General features: G+C 39.0%; 3 protein-coding genes across 5 annotated transcripts; 1 reads left to right on the top strand and 2 right to left on the bottom strand.

The window, feature by feature from the left end:
* Positions 1–5915: 5915 nt before the first annotated feature.
* Positions 5916–7703, bottom strand: LOC112346493 (pentatricopeptide repeat-containing protein At4g02750-like). Its single transcript, XM_024675535.1, has one exon. It carries the CDS (start codon positions 7701–7703, stop codon positions 5916–5918), a length of 1788 nt encoding a protein of 595 aa, XP_024531303.1.
* Positions 7704–8255: 552 nt separating this feature from the next.
* On the bottom strand, positions 8256–12729 carry LOC9641279 (probable LRR receptor-like serine/threonine-protein kinase At1g56140). Of its 3 annotated transcripts, none has more exons than XM_024675690.1 (22): positions 12499–12728; positions 12248–12431; positions 12110–12181; positions 11987–12058; positions 11860–11931; positions 11729–11800; positions 11604–11675; positions 11484–11555; positions 11357–11428; positions 11237–11308; positions 11101–11169; positions 10969–11040; positions 10855–10917; positions 10650–10796; positions 10528–10595; positions 9903–10463; positions 9693–9848; positions 9516–9634; positions 9254–9461; positions 8968–9205; positions 8766–8913; positions 8256–8712 (listed from the first exon to the last, which is right to left on the bottom strand). In XM_024675690.1, exons 1-22 carry the CDS (start codon positions 12611–12613, stop codon positions 8332–8334), a joined length of 3105 nt encoding a protein of 1034 aa, XP_024531458.1. In that variant the 5' UTR covers positions 12614–12728; the 3' UTR covers positions 8256–8331. The 3 variants fall into 3 exon arrangements, with proteins under 3 accessions (XP_024531458.1, XP_024531460.1, XP_024531457.1); XM_024675692.1 differs by having other exon boundaries at positions 8968–9461; positions 10650–10697; positions 10749–10796; XM_024675689.1 differs by having other exon boundaries at positions 8968–9461; positions 12499–12729.
* Positions 12730–21144: 8415 nt separating this feature from the next.
* LOC9633006 (negative regulator of systemic acquired resistance SNI1) lies at positions 21145–23383 on the top strand. The gene is made up of 16 exons (XM_024675785.1): positions 21145–21188; positions 21238–21273; positions 21326–21422; positions 21485–21548; positions 21604–21697; positions 21753–21812; positions 21879–21932; positions 22004–22085; positions 22138–22316; positions 22369–22397; positions 22445–22523; positions 22579–22647; positions 22711–22827; positions 22899–22984; positions 23038–23145; positions 23192–23383. The coding sequence occupies exons 1-15, from the start codon at positions 21159–21161 to the stop codon at positions 23102–23104; spliced, it is 1143 nt and encodes a 380-aa protein (XP_024531553.1). The 5' UTR covers positions 21145–21158; the 3' UTR covers positions 23105–23145; positions 23192–23383.
* Positions 23384–24594: the final 1211 nt, after the last annotated feature.

Below are 24594 nucleotides of genomic sequence, written 5' to 3'. Positions count from 1 at the left end.
CTTTTCACAGTTCAGGACTTTGGGATGACTTTTTGAAACACTACAACCCAATGCTAACCTCATGGGTACTCCCCCCATCTTTCGCCTTTAAGTGCCCTAGAGATGTAGCTAGAGCAAGGTTTTAATGAGCCACACCAGGTATCCAAGTAGATAGTGCCACCCATACTTGGATTGGGAGCATCAACCATTTGATTTTCTAAGGGAGCTAATGTTAGCTCTTAAGCACTTCACCAACTTATATTGTTTGTCCATCCATATTCATTTTAGCCTTAGACTCCTTAATGGTTATATCATCACCCACCATATAGGTATAACCTTCTTAGGTCACATTGGCCTTTTTTAGCCAAATTGGTTCCGCTAGAGTTTAACCCCACTCCTTTTTGGACTCCTTTTCAGACTCTATCTTAAACTCCATTTTGGATTCGGTCCTGATGCTTCCATGTGTTACAACACTTATCATGTGTTAATCCTTTTTGTGTCCCTTTCTAGAGATTCATTCATCAATCGCTTCATGCTTATTTCTTGAGCACTTTATTTGGAGTTTCACTCTTGCTCTCGACTTTCCGAGTTAGAGCTTTTGGTCCAAATATATTATGCTCATTACGATCATTGTCATGTGGCACACTTTCAACTCTTTTTGGTGCTTAGGGATTTGTATCTCATAGTATCCTAAGACTTTTAACTATTTAAAAAAGGGGGTGCATTTTTATTCACGGACCCTTTTTTAAATAAAAGTGGCTATTGCACTTTTTTAGAAAGGTGACCCTTACGCCTTTTCTTGGTAACATTATGTTTGGTGGTAGGTTACACCTTGTATTTTATTAGATTCTATGAAAGTAATGAGCTTTCATTGATCTTAATTTGGTTTTTGTGGCTCTATACCTTAGTTGATGATGTTGATGTTCAACTTAATTATTTATAGTTGAGTGTAAGCAATCAAAAGGAAAAACTTAAGAGATAATCCATAAAAGTTCAAATATAATGAGAGGGCCCATAAATAAAAGTGCACTTCCTTTTCCAAATGGTTAAAGGTTTTGGGATATTTGGGTTTAAGTAATATTAAGTTAAGTGACCTCCCAAAAAGTCTAAATTTAGGAGCTTACATTTCAAAAAAGTCTCAGGTCCAACTTTATTGATTGGCTAGGGAAATCATACCACATATTGAAATTGATATCTGATAAGTTTAATTTACCTCTGGCTAGGCTTAACCCAAGGAATAGAGTGTCAAGAGAGTGGGTTTTCAGGAAAGCAATAACTGTTAGTTTCCGTTCACAAGGGTATAAATTTGTAAGGAAGCGTAATTGATCATAAAAAACTAAATAGAACAATTTAATAGACAATCCATAAAGGTTCAAATATAAAAGGCCAAATTTAAACTCTATCCAACTCAATTACTTAAACCCCAAAAGTCAATATGCCTTTTGGGTTGTATCATAGAAACTACTTACTATGGTTATGCTTTATTTCGTTAAAGTGGAATTTTTCATTATCCCACTTATGGTGTGTGGCCACATGCCATTTTTATAACAACAATAAAAAATTGAAGTTTTAGCTTTATAATTTATAAATTAAAAAATTTTCATATGATTTTGTGTTATAATATTGTGAAATATAAAAAATAAATTAAAAAACTGATAGAAATATTAATAAATATTAATTAAGTACTAGGAAATGGCATGTGGACACATGCTAATTAATGTCCCACTTTACTAAATAAGTTCCACTTTAACGAAATAAAGCATGGTTCAAGCTAACTAAAGTCAACTCTAACCCTTTCATTAGTTTGCAATAGCTAACAAAAATAGATTATTTAAGGTAAAATGATCAATAGATCAGCTATTGAAAAAGTCTAAGAAAATTTGCAAAAATGTTTTATTCTAGAGAAAAATACAAATTCTTAAGACTTAACCAACTTCCTCATATCTACAACTTTATATAGATTCACTTCAACACAAATTCTCATGACCTAACAAAATGCATAAGTGTTTGAAAATCATGCTTATATATCTGATTATAATATCCATAAATATAAATGAATACCCAAGACTTGATCACAAAGACTATATCTTTTGATATCCAAATTGCACTTACACTCTTTTTCAATCATCTTCAAGATCTAATATGAAGACAAAATATTAGCAAAGAAATGACATGAAAAATTAAGTTCTAAGGAAAACTCCTTATCACTCAATATAAAAAACCACTTCCACTAACACAAATACTAATAATGTCAATGTCTCAAAAATACCTATCTTCTCTATCCAATGATCTATTCGAAGTGTGAATGGATAAACCAATAAGCTAAACCAAATAAATGTTACAACCCTTTCCAAAACATTAATGGGCAAACTCTCAAGGTACCAAGATACCATTATTAACTTAGCATAATGAATCATCTTTGAGAACATAGTCAATAATGCTACTACTTATAAGTAGATTAGCTTCACCATCAACCATTTTGGGGTTAATCATCGTTTGATCAAGCAACTTCGTAACCAAATTATTGATGATCACAAGGATATGATATAGAAAGAATAATGACTTGATCATCAATAAAAAAATACTAAATAATGCCTATGCCACTAATATAAAGGTTTAGTATCAAGTGCTATCTTGATTCAATAAAATGCAATATAAATGTCACACCCCACTAATAAAGATTTACAACACCTAATACCACCAACTTTATTCACAACATAGACAAACTCATGCTACTCTCTTTTTTACTAAACTCAAAATTAATTTAACACCAAGCTACTTAAGGAGCAATAGCAAGGTTTCTATAGTATATGTAGTTTTCACTCTTTATCCTATGGTAATTTACCATCATGAAGAAGAACCTAAACCCTTTATTTGCTATATACTATATGTCATATGTTTAACAATAGTGGAGTGGAACTCAAGTTTCAAGGCCTTAAGCCACTGTATAAAGGGATGAGCCAAACTCTTAAGTATAGAGCCAAAGAGCGAAAGAAGTGGAGCATGAAACAACTCTCAAGTATACAACCCAAAGAATGAAAGATAGGAGCATACAACAATATAGGAACAATCTTAAAGCATTTAGCACATAAAATAGAATTAAATGGAGTTTAGCATTATTTCAGCATATTAGTAGCCTAATATGAGGATATTCTATCAATTAGCATGGTATAGAGCTTGGGCTTAAACTTAAGCCAAATGCAGAGCAAGGATAGGCATGTAATCAAGAGCTAGATTATGCCTAAGTCAATGCTAACCCTTTTTCTAGCTTGCAATGGCTCACGAAAATGAAATGGTTTTTGAGCAAAATGATTAATAGATCTGCCATTAGAAAAGTCTAAAACAATTTTCCATCCTAGAAAAAGAATAACTCTTTTTCTAGGAATGTAAATTGACTCAACCAACTTCCTTTTACCTACAACTTCATATAAGTTCACTTTAATATAAAATCTCATGACATATTTGATATTTTATAAGAACATCTGCAAATGCTAATGAATACTCAAAAACTTGATCATAAATACCACATTTTTAGATATCTATACTACATTTACACTCTTCTTCAATCATCTTCAAGCTCAAATATAATATTGAAATATTAACAAAAAAAAATGAAAATCAAGCTATAAAGACAACTCCTTATTACTTAACATAATAATGCCACTTCCATTAACAAAAGTGTTAGCAATGTTAATGTCTCAATTACACACTTTCTCTATCCAATATTCTACTCTAAGTGCTAACAGATCAACTAACAAATTATAGCAAATGAATGTTATAACCTTTTCCAAAACCTTAATTAAGCAAACCCTCAAGGAACTAAAGGAACTAAAATACCAACTTAAACTTAACATAATGGATCACTATTGAGAAACAAGTCAAAGCTATTTCAAAGTTACTACTTACAAGTAAATTAACTTCACTATCAACCACTTTAGAGTTGATTATTATTTGACTAAGTAACTTCGTAAACACATTACTCATAATCATATGGATATGATCACAATGACTTGATCATCAATTAAACAATACCATAAGCAATACCCATGTCATTAATACAAATGTTTATGTGAATATCAAGTGCCAATTTAATTTAACAAAATGCAATATAAATGCCACACCCTACCAATAAAGATTTACAACATCTAACTATGTCAAAGCAGCCACATTCACATAAACTTGTAAGAATAAATTTATTGCACTTAAAAAACTTGGAAACTAGATATATTTGTAGGGAAGCTCAGTATTGAGCCATTGAAGTTGTCAAAAATATTTCTGGTTCCAAGAAAACAAGTAAAAATCACACTGACTTAAGAAGCTTACAATGTCTGGAGCCTTCAGAAATTTCTCAAGGCTGGTGGGAGCTTCCCGCCTAGACCAGTAGAGTCCAAGTACCTTCAGTTCTAATCAAGTTGGTGGTCAACATGAAAATGAATGCAAGAACTTACAGCTTACTTAGTGAAGACAGGTTACCAATTTCCTGCGGAAGAGATCCTGAAAAATTGTTGACAGCAAGACTCTTGAAAAGGAAATTATTAGAATATCTTAAATTTGACTTACAAAGTCAACAGTTGAGTAAGATTTCTCATAGGCCCCAATAGTCTATTTGATGCAACATTTCTACATGGCAAAGGTAAAAAAGAGACAGAAACGTAGAAACTTCTGCGAATACTTACAAATGTTCCATGTTGAAGAATAAACCAATCTCATCTGGGATCACACTAGTTATCAGGTTGGCTTGGAAATTCCTGTCAAAAGAAGCATTAGCAAGGCTTGATGCAAGATCCTTCCTCCTTACAAATCATTCATGTAGGGAAAGTTTCTGATCTCCAGAGGAATCTGGCCTCTCATGTTCATGCTTATGATTGCTCTGAAAGATATATCAGAGAAACCAACAAAGCTATCAAGAACACAAAAGAAAAGCTTATGTGATAGGTGCCATCACTTCCAATGGAGCAATTGCATTGAATTGCACTGTGCCTCCGGAATTGATTCATGCTGGTATCCTCACCCTATCCCACGGCACTGCTACAAGGATAAATCCCAATAGTTGCATCCTTAGCTGAAATCCCATTTATATGCATCCTTAGACTCCACATAAACAACATTAGCCTTTGATCCTGTCCTTTACACACCTCACAAACTTGACATTCCGGAACTTATTCCTGTAGGTTTTTTGCATTTGGGGATCATATAAATTGAACAGCCATGATCTTTAGCCGCAAGAAAAGAGTCAATCCATGGCTGATGTCTATGTTAAAGTGTAAATTACCTTCAATTAAAGTTTTGTTTTCATAAACATTATTATCAAAGCCTACTTTTCTCAGCAATGGCCAATTCCTTATCTAGTTAGTGTTTATATTGCAAGTTAATAAGAAGTTCCTTGTTTGTTAAGATTGGATTGAGATAGATGTTGAAAGTTGTTTATTGTCCATTGTCTACTAACACCCTTTTGCTCTAGAATTATTTGAGAATGAAATTTTTATCTTTCTTATATCCTCTAACAAAATATAACAACCTTTGTTAGGATAATACTATTGAGAGTAAAGGTTTGTAGATTTTCTTATAAGCTACCTACATACTTTTTAGACAATCAAATCCCTCATCCTATTTAATTTGAATTTTTACTGCCTTCACAGGAAATATAAGCATCCTAATCCATTTTTTCTGACTTGGACCTCACAACTACTTTTATTAATTTTATTTTTTATTATTTCTAAATAAACAAATTAAATATAAAAGAAGTATTATATAATTTTAACATTTATTGGAAGGAAAGTACTCTATGCAACTGACCATTTTAAGAAACACACCTAAAACAATTTTTCACAGTTAAAATCATATACTTAATCAAATGTAATTTTATTTTAAGTTTTTATTTGTCAAAGAAGAAAAAACTAAATAAAGTAATAGTTAATTGAATTTTTTTTAAAGGATCAACAGAAGCTATTCGACAAGAGAACATAAGAAGCTGAATCTGACATTGTTGGATTAAGTGCTTGGCCGGCAATCTGGGCTCCAAGCTTTGAGTTCTCTTGATTCCTACAAGCACTAAGCAGTGTCCTCCATGCCAAAGGATCTGCCTCAAATGGCATGTTGTTTATTAGCTCCTCTGCCACTTCTAATCTCCCTGATCTCGCAATAAGATCCACAATACACATGAAGTGATCCATTCGTGCCTCAACTCCAAAATCTCCAGTCACAAGTATGAAGTTCTCCCTTGCATCGTGTAATTTACCAGTTTGACTACACAGGCTTAAGACAATTGTGAGAGTCACCTCGTTCGGCATCACTCCTTCAAGCGGGATAGTTCTAAACAAGTGAAGTGCTTCATGAGTCTTGCTGTTCTGTGCGTAAGCAGCGACCATGGTCGACCAAGACACCACATTCTTTGCTAGAATTCCATCAAACAACTTGCGAGCTTCACCAAGGCATCCACAGCTCGCATACATTGCAACTAGCGAGTTTGCAACGGTTGTATCTTGATCAAAGCCCAGCTCCACAGCAGCAGCATGGAGAATTCTCCCTTCGGCCAGAGCTGTCTTCGAAGAACATCCATCCAAAGCACTCACCAAACTTATAGAATCCACTTGAATACCCTCCAGATCCATCAATCTAAACAGATGAACTGCAGTAGCTCCATCGCAGTTCTGTCCGTAAGCCGCCACCATTGCATTCCACGACACCAGGTTCTTCTCTGGCATCTCATGGAACAGATTTCTCGCGCTGTTGACATGCCCGTTTTGGGCATAAGCCGAGACCATTGCCGTCCACGCCACTGTGTCTCGACAGGGCATCCGATCGAACATCTCTCTCGCGTTTCGGAGCTTCCCCTGCTGCGAAAACGCCACCACCATTGTAGTAAATGATGCCAAATCCGGCTTTGGAGTGGAATCAAACGACCTCTTTGCATTTACGAGATCTCCAATCTGCACAAATGCCTTCGTTCGCGTGTTCCAAGAGACGGTATCGCGTTGCGGCATTGCCTCCAAGAGCTCGATGGCCTCGTTCGCCATTCCCACGTCAAGGAAGACCATGACAACCTCATTCCACAGTACCATATCCCTCATTGGAATCTTCTCAAACATTCCCACGGCATCTCCCAGATGCCGTTTCTGGGCATATTCTGCGACCAACGTGTTCCAAGACACGATTGTCCGCTGAGGCATCTTGTCGAAAAGATTCTTTGCGGTGTCGAGAGAGCCAGACAGAGAATATACCCTCATAATTGCGTTCCACGACCAGACGTCCCACTGCGGCATCTTGTCGAACATGTCTAGTGCTGGCAGAAAATGCCGCGCCTGGGAATATGCGGTCATCATCGCGTTCCACGACACGATATCTTTGTCGGGCATCTGGGCGAAGATCCTCCTGGCATCGTGGAGATTCCCATTGCCGGTGTAGGCTGCCGTCATGATGTTCCATGAGTAGGTGTTGGGCGTCGCGATTCTCTCGAATGCCCGGCGGGATTCGTCCAAGCTGCCGCATTTGCCAAACAATTCCACCAGGAGATTGCCGAGGAAGGTGTTTCGATCCCAGCCATTTCCAACGAGGTGATCGCGGATTCGCCTGGCGGCGGAGAGCGATCTCGAATTCCCGCAAAGTCGGATGGCAGAGGCGTAGGTCGCGATGCTTTGAGGGGATTTCCAGGAATCGATGGCCGCGAGCACGTCGTGGAGGGAGTGGAGCTTGATAGGATCTGCCAGAGATGAATAGGATCTCATGGAGTGGAAGTGGAAGTGGCGGCATTTCTTCCATTGCAGCAGCTCATCCCTGATCCCGGGCGATGGTCTCGCGAGCCTCAATCAAGCTATCACACTCGTTGCCCATTCGTACTGCTCGATCGACCATGGCTATGCGAAGCTTGCAAACGCGCAAGAGCTAGGAAAAACATTTCTAAGTTTTGGATTTCTAGGAGGCTGTCTACTCGTGTTTGCGAGAAAGCAAATCCATGGAGCTGGCAATGGCGAGCTACAGACATTTGAAAGACTTAGACGAGGTAACCTCTTCGATCATACTGATCAATCTATCTTTCTTCCTTTTCTTTTTCACAGATAGTCGTTTGCGAGAGATTTAATGGTTAAAGAATCGATGCTTTGGAGGCATATTCCTGCCACTCTACAGCATTTTCGCTATACAGTTTAGGTTTACCGCTGTATCTCGCTGATAAAGCTCAAAATTCGAGAGATATATGGAGCTTGTTTCCACTCTACATTGGAAGTATACTGTTGTAATCAAAACTCTAGAGATATGTGGAAGTATTTTGCATCGTCCTGGAAGCTCAAAACTTGGAGTACTATTGTAAAGTCCTTGGCATCATCCTGGAAGCTAAAAACTCGAGAGATGGAGACTCTACCTTGGAAGTATATTGTTGTTTGCCGAGGAAGATCCTCTCCATGGCGAGTCAGTCCCGATCGCGCTGCTGCTTGCACTGCTGCTAGGATCTTTGCTCGATCGGCTCTCTCGGCTCTCTCGGTCTTTGCTTAGCAGCTCTCGCATCCGCGGAACCATGTCCATGGCGCTGAAGTATCCCGGGAGCAAGGAGCTCACCTTCACCTCCTCGCTGCCGGTGAGCATCGCCACAACTTTGGACATTGCTGGACGCTGTGATGCTGTCGCTTGGGTGCAAAGAAGCGCCACCTTGATCGTTCTTAGAACTTGTTCTTCGTCCGCATCATCCGCTCTCTTGTCCAGGAGCTCTAGTAGCTTATCATTTTGGTACAGATCCCATGCCTGATCATCGACGGCAGTTAAGAAGTAGAACATTTCGTCGATCTTATACGTACGTGATCAAGAAGATGGGTCATGTGTTCACTGGTGGTGTCCAGATTGGTTCTTCCGCTCACGATTTCTAGTGCCAAAACTCCATAGCTGTAGACATCTGCCTTCTCGGTCAGCTGGCCTCTCAGGGCGTATTCTGGAGCCAGGTATCCCCTGAAAGAAGAATCGGAGAAGATCAACTCAAGCACTTACAAGTTGAGCTCTCACATTGTTCCGGCAACCCTCGTACTGATGTGAGACTGATGATCTTCGAAGAGCCTTGCCAAACCAAAGTCCGCTATCTTTGCCACCAGAGCTTGATCCAAAAGTACATTCGTAGCTTTGATGTCTCGATGTATAATACGCGGTGATGACTCCTCGTGCAAGTAGGCGAGCCCTCTTGCGACTCCAATGCATATGTTGAAGCGAGTTGGCCAGCTGAGGTGTATATTTCGCCCCGAGGAACCTACAGAATACATGGAGCATGAGGGAAGCACTAGATTAAAGTACTTACTCAAGAGCGCCTGATGCAGATTGTTGTTTTCCATAAACTCGAAAACAAGAATCCAATTGTTTCCTTCGGTGCAGCATCCATAGAGCTTGACTAGATTGCGATGCTGCACTGTGGAGATAAGTGTGGCCTCGTTCACGAAATCGCCCGTGTTGTCGCTCATCTTATTAAGCTGCTTGATCGCTACTAACGTACCATCAGATAATACCCCCTGAAAGTCCAAACACTTTAGCTTTTTTCACTTTCTGCATAAAGAAAACTTTACCTTGTAGACCTTGCCAAATGCTCCTTTTCCCAACAATCTCGCGGGGTCAAATCCTGCCGTAGCGTTTTTTATTTCATTGTAAGAAAACATATGCAGCTTTCCGTCTAGAAGTTTGAGCTCTGCATCACACAGAACATTAGTATGAATAATCCGCAAAAACATTAACAAAAAAGTGACCTTCATCGTCGTTCTCTAAGTTCTTTCTGTGTCGTTTCCTCCACAACAAATAACCGGAAACCACAAAGAGCACCAGGAGTGGCACGGAGATTCCAACACCTATTTTTACGCCTCTGGAACTGTTTTCGCTCTGACTCGCGCCACCAGTTTCAAATTCTGTTAAACGCAAGTTTAGAACGATGACAAAGTTCAGTAGTATCTAACACTTACCAGGTAGAACTTGGATTGCGGATATCAGAGGACCAAAAGATCTGAATGGAGCACAACAAGTTCCTTTACCCATCCAAAGAAGATGAATGTCGAGAACGCCGTTAGATACATTAACGGCAGTGAAGCTCCTTGTCAAAGCTCTAAGAGACCCATTGGCTTCTTCCCTTATGTTGAAATCTTTGAGCTTCCTGTCCCCCTGGATAAAGACGTCAAAATACCGTCTACCCACTCCTGGCCCATCCTGGCCAGTGCCGATGATAATCTCTGCAAAGTGGAGGTGTACTGTGTATGAGCCACTTCGCATCCCAACTCCGAGGTACCTCAAAGATGTTGGCGCAGTTCTGGCGGTTTGATACAGTACAGCCTGCTGACCAGCCGAGCCTTCTATGCTTTGAAACCAAGTGGGGTTATCTTGAAAGGATTCCGCAAAACCAGAGCTGCTAGTTACCCATCCTCCCGTTGAATAGAAGTCCCCGTCCAAAGAACTTTGCATGTCTGCGTTAAAATCTGTCCCATCTGAAGTGATCTGAGGCCCACCACAGTTGATGGCGAATTGAAAATCTGAGAAGGAAATATGTCTAAATCAATCGAAATCGAAGACTTTATGCAGCAAATATCACTCAACTGTTTCTTTGGTTCACATTGCCGCAGTTTGCTATATCCTGTATACATGTAGCAGCATTCACATTTTGTCTGCAACGAGAACATGGTGAGATGAACCTTCTTGAAACAGGAAGAGAACCTTACCCTTGAGTTCTATTAACTTGGAACTGATTGCCAATAATGGTAGCATTCCTGTGCACGTTTAGAAAAATTAATAGCATGTTGCAAAGAAAAAACACATACTCGCTCATTTGAGAAAAAGGTCCAGTGAGCCTGTTGAACGATACATCTCTGTATATGCAAATATGTACTTGGTTAGAAGAGGAGAACGATTTTGCAGTCTACGTACAAGTCGACGATCCTCGATAGCTGGTTCGGAAGGCCTCCAGTTAGATTGTTGCTTCCCAAGAAACTGAAAATGCTCGGGTTCCCTTTAGATTTAAAACAAGAAGAAAAAACTTACAGTCTGCTAAGACTATCAATAGATGCTAAGTATGCTGGAATTGTCCCAGACAGATTGTTGAAACTCAAATCCCTGCAATAACACCGTTCGTTAGATACATCTTACAAGTTGTACACCTTCCTGAAAGCTTACAAGTGTGTGAGCTGGGTAAGATTTCCCAGGTCAGGTATGAAACCAGATAGCTGACAGTTCCTTAAGGACCTGGTGCATAACAGCCAAAGTAAATGCTAACTGCTAAAAGAAGAAAGATTCATGGCTGGCGACTCACAGTTTTGTTAGAGAAGTCAAACGATTGTAGCTAGGTGGTATTGAGCCTCCAGCTGACACTTCTCCCAGTTCTCTATGTAATAAGCTATTTAGAAATTCAAGAAGACTTTCACAGACTTACAATTCTCTCAGGTTTGTAAGATTGGCAAGAGATGCAGGAAGCGGACCAGTGAATTTGTTCCCATACATAGCTCTGTCAAAGCAGCCGCATTTACATAAACTTGTAAGAATGAATTTATTGCACTTACAAAACTTGGAGACTAGACATGTTTGCAAGGAAGTCCGGTATCGAGCCATTGAAGTTGTTGTCGAAAATATTTCTGGTTCCAAGAAAACAAGTAAACATCACACCGACTTAAGAAGCTTACAGTGTCTGGAGCCTTCGCAAATTTCTCAAGGCTGGTGGGAGCTCCCCGCCTAGACCAGTAGAGTCTAAGTACCTTCAGTTCTAATCAAGTTGGTTGTCGACATGAAAATGAATGCAAGAACTTACAGCTCGGTCAGTGAAGACAGGTTACCAATTTCCTGCGGAAGAGTTCCTGAAAAATTGTTGACAGCAAGACTCCTGAAAAAGAAACAAAGCTTTTTATTAGAATCCAACTGGCTACTTTAAATTTGACTTACAGTGTCAACAGTCGAGTGAGATTTCCCATGGTTCCTGGAATAGGCCCCGAAAGTCTATTCGATGCGACAGTTCTACATAGCAAAGGTCAAAAAGAGATGGAAACGTAGAAACTGCTGCGAAACTTACAAATGTTCCATGTTGGAGAGTAAACCGATCTCATCTGGGATCACACCGGTTATCAGGTTGGCTTGGAAATTCCTGTCAAAAAGAAGCGTTAGCAAAGCCCGATGCAAGATCCTTACTCCTTACAAGTCATTCATGTAGGGAAAGTTTCCAATCTCTGGAGGAATCTGGCCTCTCACGTTCATGCTTACGATCGCTCTGGAAGATATATCAGAGAAACCAGCAAAGCTATCAAAAACACAAAAGAAACGCTACTATACTCACATCCTAGTTACGTGACAGACACCGTCACTTCCAATGGAGCAATCGCATTGAATCGCGCTGCGCCTCCGGAACTGATTCGTGCCGGTATCCTCACCCCATCCCGCGGCACCGCTACAAGGATCCACGCTGAAATCCCACGGCGGGGAGAGGCCAATCGAGGTGCCCAGTGCCCTGAGTGCGCTCACTGTGCGGAGAAATCGAAATCGACCAGAATGGGAAGGAAATCCTCGAAATACAGAGCTCGCGCTTACCTTCTCTCGGATCGGTGACATTAGTTTGCTGCGCGGTAACGCATCGAAATAAGAAGATCGAGCAGAACCCTGTGGCGGCGATCAGCATTGCCGGCGCCATAGCCCACCGATCCATCGCCCCCGCGGTACCCTACTCGGAGAGACGCGATAACACGAGGGCTTTAGACGAAGGAAGTCTCTATTTGCTGGCGACAGGATGAGGCGAGGCTGTGAAGATGACATCCGAGAGAGCACCAAAGTATATTCGTTCAACCCGGAGTCGTACAAAAATGACGGGGATTAGAGGTGGAAGTGACGTGGTCTAAGGCATATTCTCGTATCTAAACTTATCTCCTTTAAAAAGGATATTCTAGGATTTTTTTTAAAAACAAAAAAGGATAAATTAATGGTGTGAGGTCCAAGTGTACAGTTAAGATGCCATATACTAATATTAACATAATGAAATTTTAATAGCTGTCAAATTGATTTAAATCTAAATCACTCACTCTTGTATATAAATTAAAGTTTTTTGGCTAATTAAGATGTACATTTATTATATTCCCTTTCTATATTCCATACACTTACATTAATGGAAATGAGAGGCACCTTTAATTGTCCCTAAAGAGTGCTTAAATTTAGGATTTTGGTTTAAATTTTGCATTGTTTTTTTTCATTTCCTTTCTTTTGTTCTTTCCTTTCAAGATTTTGGTTTAAATTTAACTTTTGCATTGTCTAAATTTCCCTTTCCTTTTAATTTTTTCATTTCATTTCTTTTGCCCTTTCATTTTCATTCTTCTTTATGGTAGAGTAACAGTCTTTTCCTCCTTTGACTTTAGAGCAATAATTGGTGTAATTGCTCAATATTATGCGATTTAGTTGAACAACTAAACTTAATTGATGACAGCATTCACAGTATGTGGTACAGCTCCTCTTGCTTTTAATGCCAATCCTCATGTTTAACCAAAGTTCTTTCATGCGAATTTTGGGGATGATATATCATTGGCTTAATCATTTGTAGTGCATGTGGTTTATCCTATGGTGATTTACTATAGGATAACCATGAAGTGGAACATAAATCGAGTTTCAAAGCCTTGGGCCACTAAACAAAGGAATGGTACCAAATTCCCAAGCATGAAACCAAAGAGTAATGGCTCTAGAGCACAGAATGAGTCCCAAGCATTCAGCACAAGGAGCGAAGGGATAGGAGCATAGAGCGATTTGGAATAGTCCTAAAACATTTAACATCCTAATGCCAAAACTAGCACACAAAACGAAGCTAAACAGAGTCTAATGCTATTTCAGTATATCAGTGGTTTAACACGAGGATATGGGTACTCCACCAACTAGCATGGTGTGGAGCTTGGGCTTAAACCTAAGCTGAACGTAGAACAAAGACAAACATGCAAGTGGGAACTAAATTATATCTTAGGTTAGTTAGCCATGCTCGACCTACCTACATTTGGAACCCCCTATTATCAATGCTGAAATTATCAATGTCATCTTTCATTTAATATGCAGACTGTGAGTAGGTGTTCATGGATCTCAAAGAGTTATTGACGATTCCTCCAATTTTGGCGTATCTTGACTACACTCGACCTTTTATTTTGCGCATAGAAGCTTTTGATATTAATCTTGGAGGTGTGTTGATGCAAAAGAGCCCGAATGTGCCTGGTTAGTGCCATTCTATTGTATATATTAGCCATACATTACACCTAATGAAGGCGAACTACTCCGCAATAGAGAAATAGTGTTTAGCAGCAGTTTGGGGTTTTGAGAAACTTCATATATATCTACATGGTTTTCGAATATTACTAAAAGGTGATTATACTACTATTACTACATTACTAAAGTCGAAGAACATGGTTGGTCATACTACTCAGTGGGCTTTGAAGCTTTAAATATATGATTTTGATGTTGTTCATCACTTATTAAGTTCTATGGTTGATGGTAATGCCTTTTTTTGAGTTCCTCTTTCTTCTTCACTCTTTTCTCATATTTTTGGTAAGCTTATTATTCTAGCATCTGTAGATTTTCTAAAAGAGGATTCTATGCCATCGGCGGTTGATGTATTTAAAGTTCAATATCCACAAGGTGTAGAGCACGATTTACCTTCTTTTGATAAGGTTGATTGAGCTATGGATTCGAAAGCTTTAAAATGGGTTTAAGAATCTTACATCACTTGTTGATGATTTACCATTCCAACATTTACATTCTCAATATCGCCTTGAAGATTGCCTTCTTTATTTTGTAAGGACGGATTCTGATGATCATTTACAGCTAGTGGTGCCTTCAATCTTTATTGCATAGTTTCTCCATGCCTACCATGATTCTCGTGTTCTAGGTAGGCATGTAGGATATCATCATATGATCGAGAAGTTGCACTAATCTTTCTATTGGCCAAAGATGAGATATGATATTATTCGATATATGCATAGTTACGTTTGGTGCCAAGCTTGTAATACTCCCCCTCGTGCTGTGGAAGGACAGTTCAAATCAATTCTAGTTTTCCATCTTTTTGAGTTGGTGGTGTTTGATTTTATGGGACCTTTCCCATGATAGGCTACTAGCAATGAATATGTTATTATTGCATTTGACTACTTAACTCGCTAGGTGGAAGTTAGTGCTCTTACTAGTGCCTTTACAACTACTGTTGAATACATCCTCCTCAATCGAGTGGTGTTCCAATATTTTTGTCTAGAGAAAATCCTTTCAAATAATAGTCTTGCATTTATGACTGAGTCATTTCATGTTTTGACGTCTTGGTTAGGGATACGCAACACTTTCATGAGTGTTTATCATCCATAATCAAACAGTTTAGTGGAATGGTTTATTAAAGGGATGATTGCGAAGTACGTGAATTTTTAGCATTCAGATTGAGATGGTTATTTGTTATCTCTTTATATACATATGTCATAAGGATGCAAAGCTTTGTTAGTGCTTCACCATATAAACTCCTATATCATCATGATCCAATATTACCAATAGAGTTAGGTTTAACTTCACAATTACTATAAGCTTCTAATGCTAGGTTGCATATAGTATTTAATGAGCATTCTTCCACTTGTCTGGGCAAAGTTTACCAAACATCTAAGCCGCATACAAGTGAGACAATAATGTGTAAGCAACTAAAGAGAACGACTCGAAAGACGATCCATGGGGTTCAAATATAGAGGGAAAAAGGCCCATAAATAAGAGTGTACCCCCTTTTCCAATCGGTTAAGGGTCTTGGGATATTTAGTGTTAAGCGTCCTTGGGTTTGAATAGTATTAAGTTAGGTGACCTCCCGGGAAGTCTAAACTCAAGAATTTACATAATGGTGCTACAATTCCTATCATCATCCACCTGTGGAGTACAAAATGGATGACTTGGTGTTAGTTCTGACTTGGTGTTAGTTCATTTTCCCCATCTTATGGTATATGGTTTATCTAAGGAGTTCTTTACTTAATGGAAAGGACCATATAAGGTGTTGTGGCAAGTTGGACCACAAATTTATGAAGTTCGGCATAATGTCTAGCAAGCTAATCCTCCAAAAATTGTGCATATACAGCAGTTGAAATAATTCGTACAAAGGGATCAAGAATAATTGGTACCACTTACAGATCCACCAATCCAAACCACACTCCTATATATAAACTAGGGTTTTTGGGCTAATTGAGATGCACATTTTATGTATTCCCTTTCTGTATTCCATGCACTCATAATGGAAAAATTGTTAAATAAATAATTACAATATTGTATAATATTATTAGCATAAAAGGATTTTGATAGTTGTTAGATTTATTTCAATCCTATTTATGTATTCTATATACTTGTGTTTAGAGGTAATTTTAATTATTCCTAAGGAGTGTTTAGATTTATGATTTTAGCTTTTACATTGTCTAGATTTATTTTGTTCTTATAGCTTTCTATTAGATAAAGCCCAAGGAACAAGGTTTTTAGAGAATAATGGATAAAAGATGCTATCTAATATTTAGGATTGCATTTTTTCTTTTTTATTTATCATTTATGTTCATTTTAAAGCCTCTTTTGCAACAACTTCCTCCTCCTTTAGTAGTATTCATAGCATGTGATATAGCTTGTCCTTCTTTTGTTGCTAATCCTCGAGACCAACCAAATTTCTTTTATAAAAATTCTAGAGATGATATATACTATTAATTTAATCACTTTACAATAATTGCATTATTTACATCAAAGACCATCTAAGCCACTTATGCAATTTGGTGTTTGCTTCTATAGCATTTTGATTTATATAGAGCCAAATATGCTAGAGTGAATTAAGTTAAGCATGTTATAACTAGCACTTCATAAAAAAAATGTGAAACTTCACTTGCACTAGCCACTCTTGACAACACTCTTTTGACTGACACAACATTCACATGAATGGAGTAGTTGCTAACCTTGATGTTGAAAGTCTTGGGAATGAAGGAGTTGATTATAGCTATCGATAGTAATCATCAAGTAGAATTAGCTACTAATGCTAAAAATGATTATAGCTATCGATAGTAATCATCAAGTAGAATTAGCTACTAATGCTAGAAATGATGGAAATAAGATAGGACATATAAGTGGTGATATAAGTGATGGAAATAAAATAATAGTTGAAGGCTAGGCTTTAAGTATGGTAAAGGTTAATATGATTGTACACAATATTATTGTCTAAGCTCAAAAATGAATTATCAATAAAGTGTAGGTGAAATGGCTTAAAGAGGACTTCAAAAATTTAAAATTCCACTTTGTCATCTCAAACAAAGTCATTAGGTGCATTTGGCCTATAGCCTCAACATGGCTATTTATACCTCTTTCACAGAAGTTGAATTTAGGCACATGGTTGAATCATTTATTAACTAAAGCTAAGGTGGAGGTGGTTGAATATATGAAGTAAACTAGCAAATTGGAAAAAAAAAATTTATGGCTTTATCATTATCATTCTTATAAACTAATTGTATAAACATAGTTACTTGAGAGATCAAGCAAACTTGGGATCAATTTAGCAAATGAAATTTCAAGTGTTTGATGCTTTGATGGTGTATCATAAAAAGATAAAAGCCTTTGTAGACTGAATGTTCTACATTATCAATGAAAACCACTAGTGGTTAGTGCTTTCGAGGTGTATTCAAGAAAACTTTCAAGATAATTATAAGTGATATATTTCTGTTCTAGTGGTATTTATGGAACTAAAGGATTGAACTAAGCTATGAGGTTTAATTTAGCTTGTCATAAAATCAACATGTAAAAATTCATTAATAGCTTTTGATCTCACCAATTATATTACAAGCTTAACTAGTTTGCATTTCAAGTGTATTTCCTAATCTATAAGATTAAGCACCTTTAATATGTTGACATGTTCTCTCTCTCTCAAAAATCAAAGTTGCAAGGTTATCGAAGTAGTATAAGCAAAACTTGTCGTATGTAAATGCAAGGAGTTGTTTATCTAGTATTAGATGCTTATGGATTTTTTGGTTGATGTCTGAGCAAAGGTATTTCTCTTGCATAAACTTATATTTTTCTATTTATAATTTTTCTTTTTACCTAATTGTTAAGGTAAAGCAAAACTTGTATTTGAAAATTATGCAAATGGTTGATGAAGGAAAAAAGAACCCTGAACTATGACAGATTGAGTAGTGCATTTTGAGTTTGAAGAAGTCAAAGGTCAATTTGCAATTATTCAATACAATCAAGATTGGTTGGATTACATTATGGAGATATGCTCTCATGGCAATAAACTTTTTATCTTTCTCATTCCACTTTGAAATCTTTATACTTGCAAGATATGGAAAAGCACATGAAAAATTGATTTATAACATTGCAAAAAGCAAACTCTCCTTCAATGAATAAGCTTTTTGCTTGGAGCTTCTCAAAACTTGGTATCGTAATAATGAAAAGAAATTGAAGAGCAAGCTTGAGAATGTGATGAAGAAGAAGCTTTATATTACTTAAAATATTATAGCTACTAAGGAGTTACTTCAAGCATGGGATACAAAGCCCTTTATAAATGCACACACTGGTATAACAGTTTTAAAATATGCCCAAGCTTCCTTTCAAGAGATTGAGGATGTATTGCAAATGTAATTGTGGGTATTGAAAGTTATTTGTTATCTAGTCCTTTCAAATATTCTTTTATTACTATTATAATGGCAAAAGGTTAGTATTGTTAGACCTTTTATTAATCCTTCTTGTGCTAATGGAGTTAATTGGGCATTTTGAATGTACTTAGACTGGACGAATATAAGGACAGAATTTCTATATGCTATTAACTAAGCATACTTAGCCCAATAAAGAGTTCTTGTCTCATTATATCTTGCATTAGCTAGTGATAAAAACCCCTTTGTATTAAGACTAATTCCTCAATATTGCTAATGATAACTTACCATGTCTACTAAACACCCTCACTATCATACCCATGTGTGGTCCCGTTTAATCCTATTGGTTATTTATAAAAAGTGTCTAAATCTACTAGTTGAGCATATTTATAGAATGTATAAATTTTTTTTGTAAACACTAAAACTTTTTAAAACTTAAGAATTCCAGATAAGTGATTCTCCTTCACTTGGCACTTAACACTTAACCCAAAGCAAAGTAGAAAAAATGGAAAATCAAGCAAAATAAAAAGGGAGTAATAAAGAAATATGAAACTAGTTTTGCCCATCATGGTTTTCCTTTGAATCTGGAATTTTTCACTTCCTCCTCTCCTCTTTCTTGGCTTTTTCTTTTGTGTTTCCCTCTACTTTTTCTTGCAGCAGTGTTAATATAGTGTATTATGTTGTAATGGTCATGGGTTTTTTGTATGCAATAAAGTCTATGCAATCCTCTATGGTTGTCTATTAGGACATGCATAACATTGAGTGAGATTCTCTAGAATATTCTATTGTTAAAATATTGAAAAGATTCCTGTGGGTGGGAATATACTCTCCACTTTTAGGGCAAGGAGTTCACACAATAATTGACAACTGGATTCATGTGTTTCTCCCCATGTTGAAAGGTTCAAATCTCCAGTCACAAGTATGAAGTTCTCTTTGGCATCACATAGTTTACCACTTTAACTACACAGCCTTAGGACAGTTATGAGAGTTACCTCGTTCGGCATCAGCAGCATAGTTCTAAACAGATGAAATGCTTGATGAGTCTTGCTGTTCTATGCGTAAGCAGCGCCATGGTCGGCCAGGACACCACATTCTTTGCTAGAATTCCATCAAACAGCTTGCGAGCTTCACCAAGGCATCCACAACTCGCATACATTGCAACTAGCGAGTTTGCAAGCGTTGTATCTTGATAAAATCCCAGCTCCACAGCATCAGCATAAACCTCAGACTCTTCCTATGTGATATTCAGTACTTGTGGTGAATCTGTCCTTCAATTGTCCTTCAATTTTCCCAGAGCCTGCAAAGTTCTGAATTCATAGTTTAAGCTTCATAGCATTCTATATTTAATCCTTCGGCCAGAGCTGTCTCGGAAGAACATCAATCCAAAGCACTCACCAAACTTATAGAATCCACTTGAATACCCTCCAGATCCATTAATCTAAACAGATGAACTGCAGTAGCTCCATCGCAGTTCTGTCCGTACGCCGCCACCATTGCGTTCCACGACACAAGTTCTTCTCTGGCATCTCAAGGAACAGATTTCTTGCGCTGTTGACATGCCTGTTTTGAGCATAAGCCGAAACCATTGTCGTCCACGCCACTGTGTCTCGACAGGGCATCCGATCGAACATCTCTCTCGCTTTTGGGAGCTTCCCCTGCTGCGAAAACGCCACCACCATTGTAGTAAATGATGCCAAGTCCGGCTTTGGAGTGGAATCAAACGACCTCTTTGCGCTTTCGAGATCTCCAATCTGCACAAACACCTTCATTTGCGTGTTCCAAGAGACATCGCCTCCAAGAGCTCGATGGCCTTGTTCGCCATTCCCACGTCAACCACCTCGTTCCACAGCACCATATGGAATCTTCTCACTCGCCGTTTCTGGGCATATTCCGCGACCAGCACACGATTGTCCGCTGGGGCATCTTGTCGAAAAGATCCTTTGCGGTGCCAGACAGAGAATATACCCTTATGATTGCGTTCCACGACCACTGCGGCATCTAGTTGAACATGTCTCTGCACCTGGGAATATGCAGTGCATGACACAATATCTTTGTCAGGCATCTGGGCGAAGCTTCGTGGAGATTCCCATTGCCGGTGTAGGCTGCTGTCATGATCTCAAAAATGGAGTCAATTTTTCATTACAACTTCCCCTCTCAAGATTCACACATCCAAAATTTTATCCTAAATAATATAATACATCCATGAGTGCGTCGCAATTCTCTCAAATGCCCAGTGGGATTCGTCCAAGCTGCCGCATTTGCCAAACTATTCCACTAGGAGAAAGTGTTTCGATCCCAGCCATTTCCAACTAGGTGCACGGAGAGCGATTCGAGTTCCCGCAAAGCTGGATCGCAGAGGCGTAGGTCGAGATGCTTTGGGGGGATTTCCAGGAACCAGGGAGTGGAGCTTGATAGGATCTAGATGAATAGGATCTCATGGAGTGGAAGTGGCGGCATTTCTTCCATTGCGGCAGCTCATCCCTGATCGTGGGCGATGGTCTCGCGAGCCTCAATCAAGCTATCACACTTCGACTAAAAGGATCTTAAGGGGGAAAGGAATATCCTGTTCTAGTGTAAACCCTAATGAGTTTGGGCGGGACGATGAAGCGGCAGCGGCGATCGTCTTCCCGGGTAAGCATTTTCCCTCCGGTGGCGTGTGTTGAGCTCGCTGGTTTTGTAGATTGCTGCGCGCGGTGGTGCGCCGGAGCCAGAAGGGGTGAGAAATGGTTCTCTTGTCGATTTCTTTTTCATGAACGAATTTTTTCCAGGAAACTGTCGACTTTGGTGTGGGCTACATGGAAGACAATGTGCTCGCAATGCTGGATTCACAGGGCGTCAAAGACTCCGAATCCATTCGAGACGACAGTATGAGCTCTCTCGCTTTTTATGGTTTTTCTTTTCTTTAGTTTCTCGTTAACTCTTTTCAGAGCTTTCGTTCCTGGATGTCGTTTTTGAGGAGTTTGTGATGCCCGAGCAAGCCAGGCCAAGCAAGTAAGCAAAGAAAAGAGAAAAGAAAGAAAAACTTTTCTAAGTTTTGGATTTCTAGGAGCATCTACAGAGCTGTCTACTCGTGTTTGCGAGAAAGCAAATCCATGGAGGTGGCAATGGCGAGCTACAGACTTTTGAAAGACTTAGACGAGGTAACCTCTTCGACCATACTGATCAATCTATCTTTCTTCCTTTTCTTTTTCACAGGTAGTCATATCTTACGCGTCGGAAGTCCCTTACAAAAATGTTTCCTGCATTACCTCCTTGGTAACTCAATTCACCATTTATTTATTTAATTTTCCTTTTCTCCATGTTCTGACGGATGCCTTCTAGAATCTGTCATCGCTTGCCAGAGATTTAATGGTTAAAGAGTCTCCAATCCGCGCCGTAAGTGAAATTTTATTTATTTCTTTCTGTTATTTTCTCCTTACATGCTTTTCTTTACAATGGAGTTTCAGTTTCCGGTGAAAACACTTGTGTTTCGGCACTTCATTGATCAGTTGGTCAAAGATTTTGAGCAGACACGGGCAACCTTCGATGGTATGTGTTTTTTTAAGAAAGGGTAGAAGCTAAAAGTTTGAAGATCTCGCAGGTGCAAATATGGAGAGGTTTTGCGTTTATAAGCAGTTGGAGATGTGCGGTGGAAATTCTTCCTTTGATAAGATCCTCCTGGAGTTGCTACATTTTAGTTTGGAGGGAGTGACAGAGAACAATAGTAGTCTCCAGTACTTCGACATCATTTATAAATCGACCCAAGCGTTGATATCTCTGGTAAGTTTTTCTGTGACCTTGTTGTAATAACGTCTCTTATTGTTTTCACAAGCTATTTCACCTTGATGAACTGAAAACGAGGTGAGAATCGTTGTTTATAATGGTGCGATAATCTTTACCTTTGTCAGCTTAACGAAGGATTATATCGACCAGTTAGTGGACAAACTGTTCAAGAATAACGGTGAAAAAATGCCTATTTTCTTGGAGGTGTGTTTATCTATTTACATGCTTTTAAATATCGACGATGTTTTTATTTCATAAGGCAATCCAGAAACCCGAGCAGAAGCTCCAATTCGTAATGGAGTGTTTTGTTAAGCTATTTTCCTCAAGGGTATGTGGTTTTCTTTCTGTAACTTATGATTGGAAGAGTTCGAACGTTTTTATCTTTTTGTAGCGGCCACCTATAGATTTTTCATCCTTCAAAGTCTTGCTGCAACGCTTCGATGATCGAACTGCGCAGGTCTTACTCAAAGAATCACAATCACAATTGCTGCTTGCTCACGCGTTTCAGGTATCGCTGTTTTGTTTCTCAATTTTGCAAAACAATTTCTTTTTCTTTTTCTTTTTCTTTTCTTTTTCCAGGCAATTCTCTGCAGCAATCCTTCCGACGGCTCTTCGATTGCAGGACTGTTCATCGCTGCTTTTGAAAAGCTTCAAGCGGTTCCTCGGTATGCTATGCCTAAATCAAAGTTCTCCAAAACATTTGTTTCCTGTTTTCTAGGGATTTCATTGTCCATCCGACTGCAAAGCAGGCCTTGGTTGTGGCGGAGGTCTTGAGCAACATCTGAAGTCGTCAACTCCAATTGAGAAAGACTAATCTCTAAGACAGGTAAACGCGTTTTTGGAGCAATGTTTGTTCTTGACGATCTTCACAGGTAGTAACAGATTTTTATCGGCTGCGACTCCGCTGTGGAGTGTTCTTCGGACTCTTTCGTGGTGATGGTGTCCTACTGAGGCCTCTTCTCGGAGAACCGCCTCCATTCTCACCACCCATGACTTTCGTGGTCCACTGCTCAATCAATCAATCGATTGATCAAATCCATTTATTCAGAAAAGTTTCCTTCTAACTCCAGCGAGCTTAAGTTCTTACCATGTCGAGAAGAAGCTGGTACTTGAAGTCCAGCATGTTGATCTTATCCTTCATGCCTTTGAGCTCTTCTGTTTTCCTTGCGTACTTGGCCACCTCTCTCTTCTACAAATCCAAGAACTGTAAGTTTTTGGAGCTACTTACGAGTTTTGTTTTGTGTTTTTATTTCGAGTTTTACCAGGTGTTTCCTTTCACGCCTCAAGACATCAATCTCTCGATGGATTCCCATCGCTGTTCTCGGGATTCCAGGACCTGGATCGAGCACAACTAAGACTTGTACTTCCATTCTCGAGAGAGGTAACGGATTGAGTTTTACCAGCAGACCATGATCCATCTTGACAGGTGAAAGGCTGATTGTCCAAAGTGAGCGTGATCGGCCCAAGGTTCTCAATCTCTGCTAGGTTTTGCTCCGATCGAACGCCTCTTTGTCTCCTGAGAAAACCATTTTGTTTTCTTTTTCCAGGACAATCTCGAAGAAAGGAAGCTTACCAGTTTCTAAAGAGGCCAATGACAAAGATTTGATGCATCAGCTCCTTCTCAAAGTAGCGAAGGATGCAATAAATCTTCCAAAGTGGAGCTGTGCACCATTCCAGCGTTGAATACGAGCACGTACAGCAACAGCACGAGCAAGACATCGCCAAGAGGAAAAACAAAAGAGGGGAGAAATCAAAGAGATTTGCCCTCTTCTCTTTTGCTCCAAATTTCTTGTCTTCGCAGGTTTCAAGGGTTGTGTGTATAAATGACCAACGGCTTAAGATTCAGCTGAAGTGATTAAGTAAATACTTAATCTTGTCTTTTAGGGCTGGCTAATGGACGGCTTGAGAGAAGCCGTGCAGGTACAGTTGTTAGGGTGGAGCTCTGTTTGAGACAATCGAAGCGTGGTACGTGGAGAAATACGTACCTAGGAGGAATACCCCAAGGTACACACTGTTTTTCTCTCTCTGCTGTTAAAGGAACGTCCGAAGGCCGTGGAGGGGTGGTGGTCCTCAAAGCTGGATTTCTTTCTTAATGACATCCCGCGCTGCAAGCCATCGGAGTTGAAACTACCCACACAAACCACTGTAACTGCAAGGATCTGGAGCAGCTCCTGGTAGATCTGAGTGATGGCGGAAGGCTTGCTTCTCTTATTACGGTGTGCCCTTACCTTACGCACGAGGAGAACGTCTGCCGTGTTAGATGCGCGGCTGTGGT

This window comes from Selaginella moellendorffii, unplaced genomic scaffold (genome assembly GCF_000143415.4).
Source record: "Selaginella moellendorffii unplaced genomic scaffold, v1.0 SELMOscaffold_15, whole genome shotgun sequence".
NCBI classification, from domain to species: Eukaryota; Viridiplantae; Streptophyta; class Lycopodiopsida; order Selaginellales; family Selaginellaceae; genus Selaginella; species Selaginella moellendorffii.
Note: the sequence above shows the minus strand (reverse complement) of the source record. Positions and strands in the feature narration are given on the sequence as shown.

Excerpts from the sequence above, each read along its gene's own strand:
- LOC112346493 (XM_024675535.1), bottom strand. The coding sequence starts at position 7,703 with ATGAGATCCTATTCATCTCTGGCAGATCCTATCAAGCTCCACTCCCTC.
- LOC9633006 (XM_024675785.1), top strand. The coding sequence starts at position 21,159 with ATGAAGCGGCAGCGGCGATCGTCTTCCCGG. Across the intron at positions 21,274-21,325 it reads GTGCGCCGGAGCCAGAAGGG|GAAACTGTCGACTTTGGTGT; the intron begins GTGAGAAATGGT and ends AATTTTTTCCAG. Across the intron at positions 22,317-22,368 it reads CCCAAGCGTTGATATCTCTG|CTATTTCACCTTGATGAACT; the intron begins GTAAGTTTTTCT and ends TGTTTTCACAAG.
- LOC9641279 (XM_024675689.1), bottom strand. The coding sequence starts at position 12,613 with ATGGATCGGTGGGCTATGGCGCCGGCAATGCTGATCGCCGCCACAGGG. Across the intron at positions 10,464-10,527 it reads CAATGTGAACCAAAGAAACA|ATTTTCAATTCGCCATCAAC; the intron begins GTTGAGTGATAT and ends TTTCCTTCTCAG. Across the intron at positions 8,914-8,967 it reads ACGAGGGTTGCCGGAACAAT|GGGATACCTGGCTCCAGAAT; the intron begins GTGAGAGCTCAA and ends TTCTTCTTTCAG.